The sequence below is a fragment of the Labrus mixtus genome, chromosome 23 (genome assembly GCF_963584025.1).
Source record: "Labrus mixtus chromosome 23, fLabMix1.1, whole genome shotgun sequence".
Taxonomy (NCBI): Eukaryota; Metazoa; Chordata; class Actinopteri; order Labriformes; family Labridae; genus Labrus; species Labrus mixtus.
The window spans coordinates 14,085,024-14,098,461 of NC_083634.1; the positions used below are offsets into that span (position 1 = coordinate 14,085,024).

The 13,438-nt window shown below is 42.2% G+C and overlaps 1 protein-coding gene and 1 pseudogene across 3 annotated transcripts in view; one reads left to right on the forward strand and one right to left on the reverse strand.

The window, feature by feature from the left end:
* Positions 1–13,438, reverse strand: part of LOC132958292 (pyruvate carboxylase, mitochondrial-like) — a 275,195-nt gene that overhangs the window by 188,684 nt on the left and 73,073 nt on the right. For all 3 annotated transcript variants that reach the window (XM_061031022.1, XM_061031024.1, XM_061031023.1), the window contains exon 11: positions 702–864. In XM_061031022.1, the coding sequence (XP_060887005.1) occupies positions 702–864 (163 nt within the window). The remainder of the gene's footprint in view (positions 1–701; positions 865–13,438) is intronic.
* LOC132958847 (cilia- and flagella-associated protein 251-like) lies at positions 8,940–9,551 on the forward strand (annotated as a pseudogene).

A 13,438-nucleotide genomic window follows, 5' to 3' on the forward strand; every position in this document is an offset into this window, starting at 1 on the left:
AAGGGAAATGGACAGAAACTTTGACCGCTCATTGTCACACCAAACATTGACAAAATAAAAAAATCTGCAGCTACATAAAAATCCATTTAAACACTAAAGACACACATAGATGTCCCTCTCGCAGAGACACAGACATGGACTAGCATTCAGCCATGCAGAAACAGAAATGCAAACGGGGGAAATCATGTCATGCCACGCACAGACCTCGTACAGAAATGTACATTTCAAATAGCAGCGCTGAGAGCCACAGCATGGATCAATGTGACAGAGCTTTAACTCTGGATGATCCCTGCAGCTGTGACTGTGTGGTGTGCACGTGTGTTCACACATACGATAACACATTTAGTCAGAGACTTTCCATTATCTCTCATAACCATAACACTCTAGTAAGTGATTTTTTTCTTTAGGCAAATGCAGAATATATCAAAGCTGGTTTTACGATACATCATAAAAACATATCAAACAAGCTTATAAGAGCTGAGAGCACGTTACCATCCGATTAGCCATGAGTTTGGCTTTCACAAGCCTAAGTGTCAAATTAACTATAATGCACATTTATAGTCGTCTTGTTACTGTGATTTGTGTTTCCTTGCCGACTTTCTCACTCCTTTCGAAGTTAGAGGAAAACTATTCCTCCACTATCCTTATTTTATCTCCCCTTAAGAGTTCAGCCTTGAGTTATATGGTGAGGTGAACCCTACCTCAATCCTCCCGGTGTCCGGCTGGAAGCCTCTGGCCGGGTCTTCGGTCGTCACTCTGCACTGGATCGCACAGCCGTTGACCCTGATCTTGTCTTGTTTGAGGTTCAGCTCTGGCAGGCTGCGGCCCTCGCACACATGCAGCTGGGCATGCACCAGGTCCACGCTGTTCCACAAAGAGAGAGAGAGAGGTGATGAGGTGAAAAGTTTAATTGACGGCCGCACACTTACTGAATAGCCCTAAAGTTCCCTTTGTATCACTGTGGAGAACATTTTTTTCAGCCAACACCAACGATAGAAGGCCACTGAAGCCTTTTATTCAATCCAAACATTTTGAGCCGTTATTGGCCTCTAAAATCACTGACATTATAATCATAGAAACTTTAGTTTAATTTGCTGTAGCTCCAGGGGAAACCACCAGGATATAGAAAATCCAGTCTTCCAAAGAACAACACGTCTTTAGCTTGTTACTGTTGTTTGATTAGATATGATCTCAATGGCAGCTAGATCATGGTTTCAACCTTTAAGAGGAACACTTAAAATTAAAACAGGAAAACAAGTCATGACTGTGTCACTCAGCTGGAACAACAAAACCTCTTCTTGTGGTTCTTGCTCTACAATGATTAGCTTTTGAGTCAGATAGAAAAAGACAATTTGTTTTGCCTAGCAACAATACAGGCACACACACATACACATACACACAAAGCTCAAATGAGACTTGCTGGGTTAAGCTTCATGACCTCACAGTCTAATGTTGCTTATCAGAGATGGATAAAGGTCTCCGTTGTTTCCTGGTTAAGATTTAAATGCAGCAGTGGATGAACACATTATTCTTGAATTGCTTTGCCCCCGCTACCCGGTCCTCTGCCACACATAAACACACACTCAGACGACTGCAGCGCCTCTCTGTTTAAAGGCTGAAAGAGGCAGAGAGAGAGAGAGAGAGAGAGAGAGAGAGAGAGGAACACACACATTAGCAAACCAGCTCAGCTGTTGGACACCGTCTTGGCTTCCTTCTCCTAAATGTCTCAATTAGCTGGTAGCCACATTCTGGCCAAGCAGAAGGACAATTATTCTGAAGTCTGGTGTGAAATGTGTTGGTGGAAAAAAAGCAGATCCACTCTTGATAACTTGGACGGGCGCTAGCGTGTTTTTGTTACACTTTATTTATTTATTTTTTTTAATCAGTCAGCTCTGCTCCTGTTTTCACATAATAAAAAGGACAAGATGAAATGAGTCACTTTATGAGCAATGCACCCAACAGTTGTTATGGAAAGATTCTCAGTTTCCCAGTTCTTTAGTCCTTCAATAGGATACCAGCTGGGGGTTACCAGACTCATATCACTTACTTGGCTTTTCTGGGTCCAGCAGATTGTTAGCTCCAGTGGACTGCAGCCATTTAAGGAGACTTTTAGAGAATAATCCAGTTTATTCTAACACTCTCAGCTGTAGTTCTTTTTACACAAAAGAGGAAGAGAAACAAAAGTACACCAGGAGGATTCAAGCTCACTCGTTCCATCTAAAGCTCATATTTCTTGAGTCCTTCATTTATTCCTCTAATCTAAACCTCCTAAATTCAGACTGAATCAAAGGCAATGACAAACAACACTAAAGCTGGATTACAGAGAAAGTATCCTTTGCTCATTATTTTGTTGTGTCAGTAGTTCACTTATTTCCCCAATCACTTCTAAGAGTATTTGCATATTCATGAAAAGTAAAGCAAACCAAAAACAGCACTTAAAGTGAAAAAAAAAAATCATCAACACCAAGTCATGATAAGCCCTGTATTTTTATGCAAATAAACACATTTCAGTGGCAAACAACCCATGTGAACATTTCCTGAGTCTAGAGTCAAACGCTTGGCATCCCTGCTTAGACTACGAATATAAATATAAATCATGTTTGGCCTAGTTCTTTTTGCTCACATAATTCTTCTCTTTTGAAAACATAAGGCAACACTGATTGAATGAGTCCCCTCGAGGGTTTATGAAATTCATTGTATACTAATTTGACTCTGACAAATTAAAGAGCCTGCAGCAACATCTGTCCCTCAGTACAGCCAGTTACTGAAGAAAAGTCCCTTATATCATTAGCAAGTTCCACAATGAGGCCGAACTTCAAGGAAGAGGACGAGGGTGATACGCCTTCAGCAAAGCGGGAGTTGGAGAAACGGCCCGGAGCCAACGCACATCCTCCACAAGAGCATGATGACAATAAATACTGCTGGTTGGAAATAACAGTTACTGTAGAGGAAACAGAGGACGGACGGAGAGTGACGAGGTCAGAAACATCTGCAGCGAGGTAAAGACAGACATTAAAGGAACCAGTGATGACAGTTTGATTCTGAGTCGATGTAATGAGCTGCATTATCATCTCTTATGGAATCAGAACTGAATGTTATATAAGACATTAAACATTCATGCATCCATACTTCAACATGCAATAATACAGTACCATGTCTGTAGATCAGCGTTTCAATTGGAGCGCCATAGAAGTCATTATATAAAACTATTGAAGGCAGCTAAAGAAGCTAAAGATACAAACACATTTACCATCAAACCATTATATCACAATATATTTGTTATTGTTATTTTGCTTTATTCTTAAAGTTATCTTCTGAAACAAATCAAGACAGACAAATAACTTCTGACTCTTCCTTACATATGCATGTCATGTTTATAGAGTGATGTATTGACATGGTAGGAACTAGAGGGCTCATGGGATTTCTGTGGGATTCCCGCAGGATCGGGAATGGATTTCACTACTTTTCTCGGGATTGGGGCGTGACATGGAAAAAAAAGTCAACCGCAGCAGACGGGAGCAGGAATCAGGATAACAATAGACCAGTTTTATATGCACACACAGATCAGCTTTGGTGTCTGTTTCCTGGTTAAACTTGCATGACGTATGTCGTTGCATTTACTGTAGTCCAACTCCGGCTATGGAAAAAGTCTGAAAAGTATCCTTTTATTTCATTTACAGCCAAGTCTTATAACATGAACATTCAATGTTTAAAAAGCTGACTAATTATCTGTGACCATGTTGAAGTAGTTTTGTCATTTTCACCTTAAGCAAGAAATATAAATGTTAAGTATAAAGTCCATATCGTGTATGAACCCTGTGGAGTAAGAACCATTCAGTGGACATAAACATGGACCTTTAATGTCTTTTTGTCCAGAGTTCTAGGAACCAAGAAGTTCTCCTGAGCGACAACACTACCTGGAAAAAGGTCAGCTTTAGTGTCAATTGGCTTGTGGGACTTCCATTACAGTTTATGACGTTATATAAAGCATGATGTCAGCACAATATAAACTGAAATAATAAGCTCTTTACACTAGTTTTGACCTTAAGGCCCATCTTCAGTACAGGAGCTTCAAACATTATCTGAAGCGATAATGTTCGACCTGCCTTAAAGATTATACTGAATTGATTTTTGGTGCATATTTGACAAATAACATCCATCACATGAAAAGCGATCAAATGAAACCCGTTTGAAATCTCTCTTGTTGTCTGCTATGCTCCGTGGAACCCAGGAAACAGTGATAATAAAGTCGTTTTAGTTTTGTTTTTGTCAGAACAGGTCTTATTAAAAAACATTACTTACAACAAATTGTGAATATTTTCCTTCGGTGCCCCGTTCTTCTTATAAATGACATGAATATCTTTCTAAATTTACACAATCTTTAGTATACCAAACTTTCACTAAGACAAAAAACACTAAGAACTAAAAATATGTCAAACTAAATACTGCAGAAATTCTTTGTTTCAGCAGTTTTTTGTTTTTTTTCTGTCTCCTACTCCAGCATTGTTTTGCAGCTCTCTTGTGTCAAAGGTGTGAACTTATTCTATATCTCTGACGTTGCTAAAGAAAACATCAATCTTTCAAGATGTCAAGAGCCTCTTTCTCTTCACAGCATCTCTGAGTGTTTTGCCGGTTGTGTCTTTGCCTTGCTTAGGGCTCCTGGAGCTGCCAAGTTCATATTTGATCTCTGACAATCTAATAGGAAAGTGGAAGCCCCCACCAGTGCCACAGACCATATGTCTCCTCACTGAATGTGCTCTGTGCATTTCCGGCACTACCTTTACCTTGCAGCAAAGTACATTATTTTTGCATTTAGTCCCTCTTTCTATGCATCCACCTAGCTTTAGGCATGCAATATGCTTGTAAATATCTAACATTTGCTCTCAGATGAAATCACAAGTCAGCATACTGCTTAAAGATACAAGTATCATACTGCAGAACCACATGGAGACAAAGTTATTTACAGCCAGGCACTGGAAGAAGTCCCATTCAGTCTTTGTTGAGCCTGCAGGATTTCATAGCAGGGAGCAAAAAGTCGGATTGGAATAAGCAGTTTTTCCAAACACACCAGTCGGTTTACGATACACTTCATATATGAATACAAATAAATGAAAGTGGACACTGCAGGGAAGTGGATGCCTTCATCTCTGCAGCCCATCATGTATTTCTGCTTCATACCTGCTTTTCTGTTTCCAACCACGGCCCTGTAGTGGAACTCTGCACATTCATCAGTTACGCACTCCAGCATCACTTTATAGACAACAAGTCAAATCAGCGCTGATGGTCTTGGAAAAAGTCTAAACTCTGATTGAACTAAACGGGGTTTCCCTCCAACCATCTTCAGAGAGGAGAAAAAAAAAAAAAAAACCTCTTTCATCTTAACCCCCCGATCAACGCGCCGCACATATTGTTTACTCCACGATGTAAATGATTCCCCTGAGCCAAACCAAATCTGAACGTAGTCGAACCTGACAGAACATTTTGTAGCGTAACATTAACGCGGTCGACTCAAACATCCCATTATCCACATGCCACGTTAGAGCGTTACCATCAAAGACATCAGAAACCTGCTCTTCATTCCACAGACATCCAGTAAATGTGAGCGAGGCTTGACGATGTTGAATCATAATATAAAACCATTCAAACCTTCACATATATCGACCAACAACTGACAACATTCTGGTTTGATTTTGGTCTGAAGCTAGTGAAAGGAAGAGGATCCTTGAGACGCCCAATGGTTCACATCACCTGCTTCAGGAAGAAGTGCTGTAAATAATACATCAAGTTCAGGATATACTAAGTGGGCCTTCTATCCTCGTTTTCCCTCCGTTATTCAATATCATAAAGCATCTAGCCTCTAATACTCTCTAATAAAGGCTAAACTTTGTTCTTTTAGGAGCAGTATGATGATCAAACAGAACGGCAGTGTGCTTCTTCATAACAAAAGGGAAGCATTTCAAGGCAAAAAATTAACATTCACCTTTAACATGGATCATCATAGAATTACTGCAGGTTGTCTCCAGAGTCAAGAGTGCAATGAAGGTTTCATTAAAGTATAATTCTATTAAAATGAATTATCTTGTCAGCCTTTAGTTATGCAGGGGGTTGGATTGCTGGGGTCGACCAGATCAGAGCAGAGGATGTATAATGTGCTGACCTCTGACAGAGGGGTGAGCACTTAGCGCGCGCACACACACACACACACACACACACACACTTTCTTTTCCATTCCATTTAATCTCTAATGCTCAGAATTTTTTTTTAACATGTACGAATAGACAAATACTGAAGAAAGTACTCATGGTAGTAGAGACCTTCCATGCATGTGCAGAGACACAGGAAAGATCCTCCCAGGACACGTCCGCACATTATCATAGTACATGGAAAGTACATTAACCTGACACGCTCAAGAACAGAAAGTCCAGCATTAGATTCAGAGCAGAAAGAACACAAACTCTTCTCAATCTGTCACATGTGAACACACACACACACACACACACACACACACACACACACACACACACAGAAACCATGAAGGCTGAGAGCTAATTGCATATCATTTTCAGTCGGTTCACTCAGAGCTCGTTAGCAGGGGAGAAGGGGGTGGCTGTGCGCCCAGAACTAAAATGGAGAGAGGAGAGAAAGAAAGAGAAAGACGGTGTAAAGTGAGGAGAGGAAGGCATCTTGTTTTGGCCTAAGTGATGAGGAAATAGTGAAGTAAATATGACAAACAGCAGGGAGGTAAAGAAACGAGCCTAGCGCAGTGTCTAGATCATCAGAGATGAAGGAGAGACCGAGATAAGTAAGTCAGAGACAAGATGGCAGCTATACATCCCTGGCTCGACGCAAAAAAACAGCGATGTGAAGGAAAGCTGAGGGGAGTGGGAGTAAGAAGAGGAGGAGAAAGCTGGATGCCTGAACTCAAAGAGAGAGTGGGGAAAAGTGGGAGCGTGGAAGAGGCTGGATTTGGTTTCAAAAAAGGACAAAAGAAACGATGGCAAAGAGGCCGCGGGAGGAAGAGAAGGTGGAGAGAGGCGAGAGGAGAGGGGGATACAGAGTTGAGGATGGAAGTTGGAAGAAGGGATGAAGAAGATAGAATGTGGGCGCCGGTGGTAGATGGGTGATATTGTTGAATTGACGGGCGAGCGAGGGAGAAGGGGTGACTCAACTTCAGGGTGTAGGATTTTAAATTTGGTAAAAGGAGACGATAAAGGATGGAGGTAAAAGGAAAAAGGAGGTGATATTGCAGAAAGAAGGTGCACGTTTAAGATATTTGTGAGGCAAAAAAAGAGCAAAAATTCATGTTTGAAAAAGAGCTTTAGATGTGCTGATGGAAAGATTGTATAATCTTTGAGTAGAAGCAGAAGGCTATCTGTTCAAAGCTAAAGAAGCTACAAAGCTAACGAGCTGCGAGCCAAATTGACAGACATGAGAGGGATCGTCCTTCTCAAACTCAAAGAAAACAAATAAACGTTTTATTCAGCAGGAGGAAAGGGGAGAGGGAGATGAAGAAAGTATCAGTGCATTAAAAGCATTAAATTCATTTTCTTTTAAATTTCAGTTTCATCCATTTCTGTCCTCCTGCCTTTTGTCCTTTCATCTCCCTCTGTCTTCAGCCCCCCCCCCTCCCCTAACCTCCACATGTGGCGGCAAAAATGCAAAAAACATTCACTCCTTTTGAAGTGAACGCTTGATATTATGAGTTCATTACTGCACTCAGTGGTGCTCCACACTTCACCGGGGTTTGCGTTGATGTTCAGGTTTGTTAATGTTCGTCGGAAACCTCCTCTCCGGTAGATATATTTTTTTGCAAGATGGCTGCAGGGCGAAGTGGTAAAGAGGCAAAGCAGGAGTCCACTTCTCATTTCGGTTAAACTAATGCAGGTGTTTGTCTACAAGATGTTCACACACACACACAATCTCTACTGAATGGAGATATAGCCAAAATGCTTTCAACAATTCTCTGCCTCTAATGGAGAACGTTTTTTTTATATGGCAAGGGACTAGGAAGGATAAACTCAAAGACAACAGGAGATGTGAAGGGGGAGGGAATAGGAAGGATAGGATGTTTAGGAGAAAAGTAGGCCCATTGAGAGAAACAAAGAGGACAAAAGAGAGACAGAGAAAAGTATGAAGGACAGAGGAAGAGGACAAAAGAGACGGGTAAATGGAGCGGGAGAGAATGTGAAAGAAAAACAAACAGAGAAGAAGAAGCAGAAGACAGGAAGAGAAAGGCATCGAGTCTGCTATCTTGTTTTGTATGAATTTCATTAGACGGTTTTAGACAGCAAACAGAAGAAAAAAGGGAGAGAGAGCCTGGCGAGGGGAGGTGAGAAATGGGGAGAGAGACGGAAGGGATGGCTTGTCGGCGTAAGAGAGGGGAGGAAATAAGAAATTTGAATCATTGTGGCATGAGGATGGCATTTTGACATCAATTTAGCTGGCAGCCAAGAAACTATATGCTGCCTGTTCGATGCACAAATGCAAACAGAACATGGCTGGAGACGGAGGGGGAAATATTAATCTGTTTATCAAAAGAATCAATGGAGAGGAGGAGGAAGAGACGAAAAGGCGAGGATGAGACAAAATGTTTAAGAGCAGTGAAACAGCTGGAGGACATAAGTGGTGGAGGACAAGGAAAGGAAAGGTGGGGAATTGGAAATATGGAAGACACACACACACACACACACACAGCCCCAGCAGACTCCCCCCACACACAGACTGGATCCTATCTGATTAGATTTCCTCTCCCTTTCAGCTCACTTTCTCCTCTATTTTCTCAGGCCTCACTATCAGCCTATTAATTAATTCCTGCTCTCCTTGTTATGAAGCAGATGGAGGAGTGAGGACGGGAATGCAAAATAACTCGTCCAGAAGGCAGCAAGGAGCGAGATGAGAGAGGCAGAAAGAAGATGGAGGAGGAGGAGGAGAAAGAAGAGGAGGGGGAGGAGGAGGAGAAAGAAGAAGAGGAAGAAGAAGAGGAGACAGTGCAGGAGGAGGAGGAAGAGGAGACAGTGCAGGAGGAGGAGGAGGAGGAAGAAGAGGAGACAGTGCAGGAGGAGGAGGAGGAGGAAGAAGAGGAGACAGTGCAGGAGGAGGAAGAGGAGGAGACAGTGCAGGAGGAGGAAGAGGAGGAGGAGGAGGAGGAAGAAGAGGAGACAGTGCAGTAGGAGGAGGAGGAGGAGGAAGAAGAGGAGACAGTGCAGGAGGAGGAAGAGGAGGAGGAGGAGGAAGAAGAGGAGACAGTGCAGTAGGAGGAGGAGGAGGAAGAAGAGGAGACAGTGCAGGAGGAGGAAGAGGAGGAGACAGTGCAGGAGGAGGAGGAGGAGGAGGAGGAAGAGGAGACAGTGCAAGAGGAGGACGAAGAGGAGACAGTGCAGGAGGAGGACGAAGAGGAGACAGTGCAGGAGGAGGAGGAGGAGGAAGAAGAGGAGACAGTGCAGGAGGAGGAAGAGGAGGAGACAGTGCAGGAGGAGGAGGAGGAGGAAGAAGAGGAGACAGTGCAGGAGGAGGAGGAGGAGGAAGAGGAGACAGTGCAGGAGGAGGAAGAGGAGGAGACAGTGCAGGAGGAAGAGGAGACAGTGCAGGAGGAGGAAGAGGAGACAGTGCAGGAGGAGGAAGAAGAGGAGACAGTGCAGGGGTAGGAGGAAGAGGAGACAGTGCAGGAGGAGGAAGAGGAGGAGACAGTGCAGGAGGAGGAGGAGGAAGAGGAGACAGTGCAGGAGGAGGAAGAGGAGGAGACAGTGCAGGAGGAGGAGGAAGAGGAGACAGTGCAGGAGGAGACAGTGCAGGAGGAGGAAGAGGAGACAGTGCAGGAGGAGGAAGAGGAGGAGACAGTGCAGGAGGAGGAGGAAGAGGAGACAGTGCAGGAGGAGGAAGAGGAGACAGTGCAGGAGGAGGAAGAGGAGGAGACAGTGCAGGAGGAGGAGGAAGAGGAGACAGTGCAGGAGGAGGAGGAAGAGGAGACAGTGCAGGAGGAGGAGGAGGAGGAGGAGACAGTGCAGGAGGAGGAGGAGGGGGAAAATAAATAAGAATGCACAAAGTGGCAAAATGGAAAATAAAAGAAATTGGAATGATTCGTAAGTGTGAAATCAAACCACACAGCATAAAGTCTTTGTCACATCTGTGATACAAACAATTACCATAAACAAACAAGAGCATCGCTAAGAGGTTTGGCAACCTCTACACTCATTCACACTGCATTTTAAATGACAGGCAATCAATAGTTTGTAAAAACCAATCAGCAGGATAAGTGTTGTTGTTTTTCTCTGGTTATTTGTAAGCATACCAATACTACAATCTAACTAAAACGTAGATTCAGGTGATAGAAAGGTTTAATTCAGCGGAGAAGATCCAGCCTCTGTCTAAAGCCAAGACGACATAAAGTCATTATCAATGTAACAGCGCATTCTATCAAATTCTTCTCAAACTTAAGCTTATTAAAAATACAATGAAGGTCCATTTATTTTACTGCACCGAACAGTTGTATCATGCAGGCCACAATGGATGATGACGCCAATTGAACATCAATAAGCCATTAACTGGTCAGAGCTTTTTGATTGAGGACACAACGTAAAAGGTCCATCGTAATTCCTCAGAAGTCTCGTCTTCAAGCTGGTCTTTGTCCTGACAGCATTTCAATCACTCTATCTGCATTTTGACCTCCTGTTAATTACGTTTCTTTTGGTGTTTAATCTTCCCCCGCAGAGAATCTGAAACCTGAAATACCTTCACAATAGTTAAGGTGCAGGATGAAGAATGTCTCCAGAGGTGGACAACCATGTGTCATGGACAGCAAACTGTCTGGAGGTAAGACTCCATGTGTTCTTGAGGCTAAACTAAGGCTGGCCCCAATAGATGAAAACAGAATTGGCTCGCATTTTGTCAGTGGAACATTTCTAGTTTTTGGTTAACAAACAGACCAGGTAATTCAAGTGTCTGGTTTTGATTTTGATATGGACCATTGTCTCCAACGTTAGCTAGCTAATGAAAATCCTCCTTCATACTAAATAACACGGTAAAAGAAGACACATGACTTGAAGCTTTTAATAATGTAGCGGCAAGTAATGTTTTGATGTCTTTAAGAAAATGAATGCAGCACTGAACTAAAATAGGAGTATATTCTGACATTTATATGGCAAAAATGTCAAATGCAGCCCTGCTTTCAACTTCTAACTTTGCAGTGCATACCCGCTAAATCGAGCTCTGGAAAACAGAGAGTGAGTGCACTCCCACTTAAGATTTGGATTTTGTATTGATGTAGATGGAGAAGTTGAAATACTGGGGTGCATCAAAGACACCATGCTGGTTGATTAAACTAAGGCTGCTGCAAGCCATGATGCTCAATTCAGATTTTTTTAATTTTATTTGCTCAGATCTGATTTCTTTGTTTGGCTGTTCACATTCCTCTTTGAATGCGGCCTGGACCGGATTCCTGAGGGAATCCATAGATGAAAGTGGAAATCTGATTAGAAAAAAAATCAGACTCAATTTGACTTGTGCTGTTCACACTGTCATAAAAAAAAAAAGTGTGATTCATGTCACTTTTGGCTGCAGTGTGAACACAGCCTTAGATATGGAACCTGTCTCCACAGCTTCATATTGACTCGTATGTCTTGGCGTGCCCGAGTCAGAACCTGATTTGAAATGAAACCCCGACCACACACCCTTGAACTCATTTGATTATAACCCTTCAAATAAGAAAACAGCATCCCCACATATCCTTTTTGATACACACTTTCATCTGATAAAGGGATGTATGTATTGAAACTGGAAATCTGACCAGAGTCTGCTGTGAGCTCAAATGTAGCAAGTAGGTTTCTCTGATCTCAGATTCGGCTCTGCATTAAGTCAAAAACACGGCCAGGAGGCTTAACGTTAAAATCACAGGTTCTACAAGTCAACGTGAACCATGAGTAACCACTCACAAACACCTCCACCCAACACTAGGACATGGATATCCACAGTCCATAACAATCTTATCAGTGTCTTCCAGGCGGGCTTACTGTATCTTAAGCGCAAAACCGCAGCATACAACAAGTTTCCTTATATTCAGGAACAGGTAGTGTAAAGGTTTTTTTTTTTTTTTTTTAAAACCTGGAGCAATCATAAAGAATTTCACAAGAATACATATGCAGTTACCCCGAAAATCAGCTTCCCTACAGCTCCCTCACACGGTTTGACCATTGAAGTCAACTTGTTAATTTAAGGAATTCAACGTTTTTGTTGTGCACAAATCTGCAAGGAGGTCAAGGTACAACAACTGGACCCCACACACCCCCACACACACACACACACACACACACACACACACACACACACACACACACAGTCTGTTTGGACTTGCTAAAATGCAATCTAAGTTCTCTCACTCGGAAAATTGCACAGTGGAAGTCACAAATAGAGAGAGACAGAGAACCCAGATAAATAAGCCATCCAACACACACACAAGTATTTCAGCATCAACACGCGTAAGAACACGTGTAGTTAAAAATGCAGCAGCAACCCCAGAGTACATGCAGCACACATAGAAATATATCCAACAGTCAGTCACATGTAACAAATAAGTATGCCTGTTAGTCCACACAGATTCATGAAGACATAATGTGTGTCAGAGAGCAGATATCACGATAAGTGTATAACATGGGAGTTATGAGAGAATAAACTGGAGGCAACAACAAGCAGGGAGTTCAGCATGGAGAAAAAAAAAACCAGTATGTGCTGAATACAACGTGAGATATGGAAAGATGTTTTTGTTTTTTTTACACGAGTTAAGAAACAGGAACACAGAGGGGGTGAAAAAGGATCAGCAACAAGGCAAAGATATAGCTCAATTCAGCCTTGGTACAATTAACTGGAGAGAATTCTGCCACATATGTGAGCAGTTTTTGGTTTAATGAGAAGGTGGATCTTTAAAAAATTAAAGCCCACCAGGAAGAGGGGAGAAGTACAACTACCTGGAGTTTACACCCGTTGTTGGAGAGTCAAGGTCAATGGATACGTTTTCATATGCTTTCATGTGAAAAAAAATGCATGATCTGGAAACAAAACAATGTCATAGATCTGCTTATACATATTTAACAGGAGTGGATGCACCTAATATTTATTTATTCATTTTGAGAGAGAGAGAAAAGTCGCTCTTTATTTCTGTGGTTTTCTGCAGAGCAAGCGATGGCAGGGAGTTACTTCTTGTGACAGCTACTGATCAACCACCAACGGGGCCTTTTTTATCTTTGACAAATTCAACCAGGTATTGGATTCATGAAATAGTGACTGATTATAGGTAACCGTTTTCCATCAAAAAAGGAAACAGTTTGCGGATGTGAAATGATTACTTCCAGAGATTTTTGAGACATTGTGTTCACAAAATAAATGGCACAGGGATATGGACAGTAAAATGTTCTTCTATAATATTATGTAGTCTTAGAGAAAAATGGAC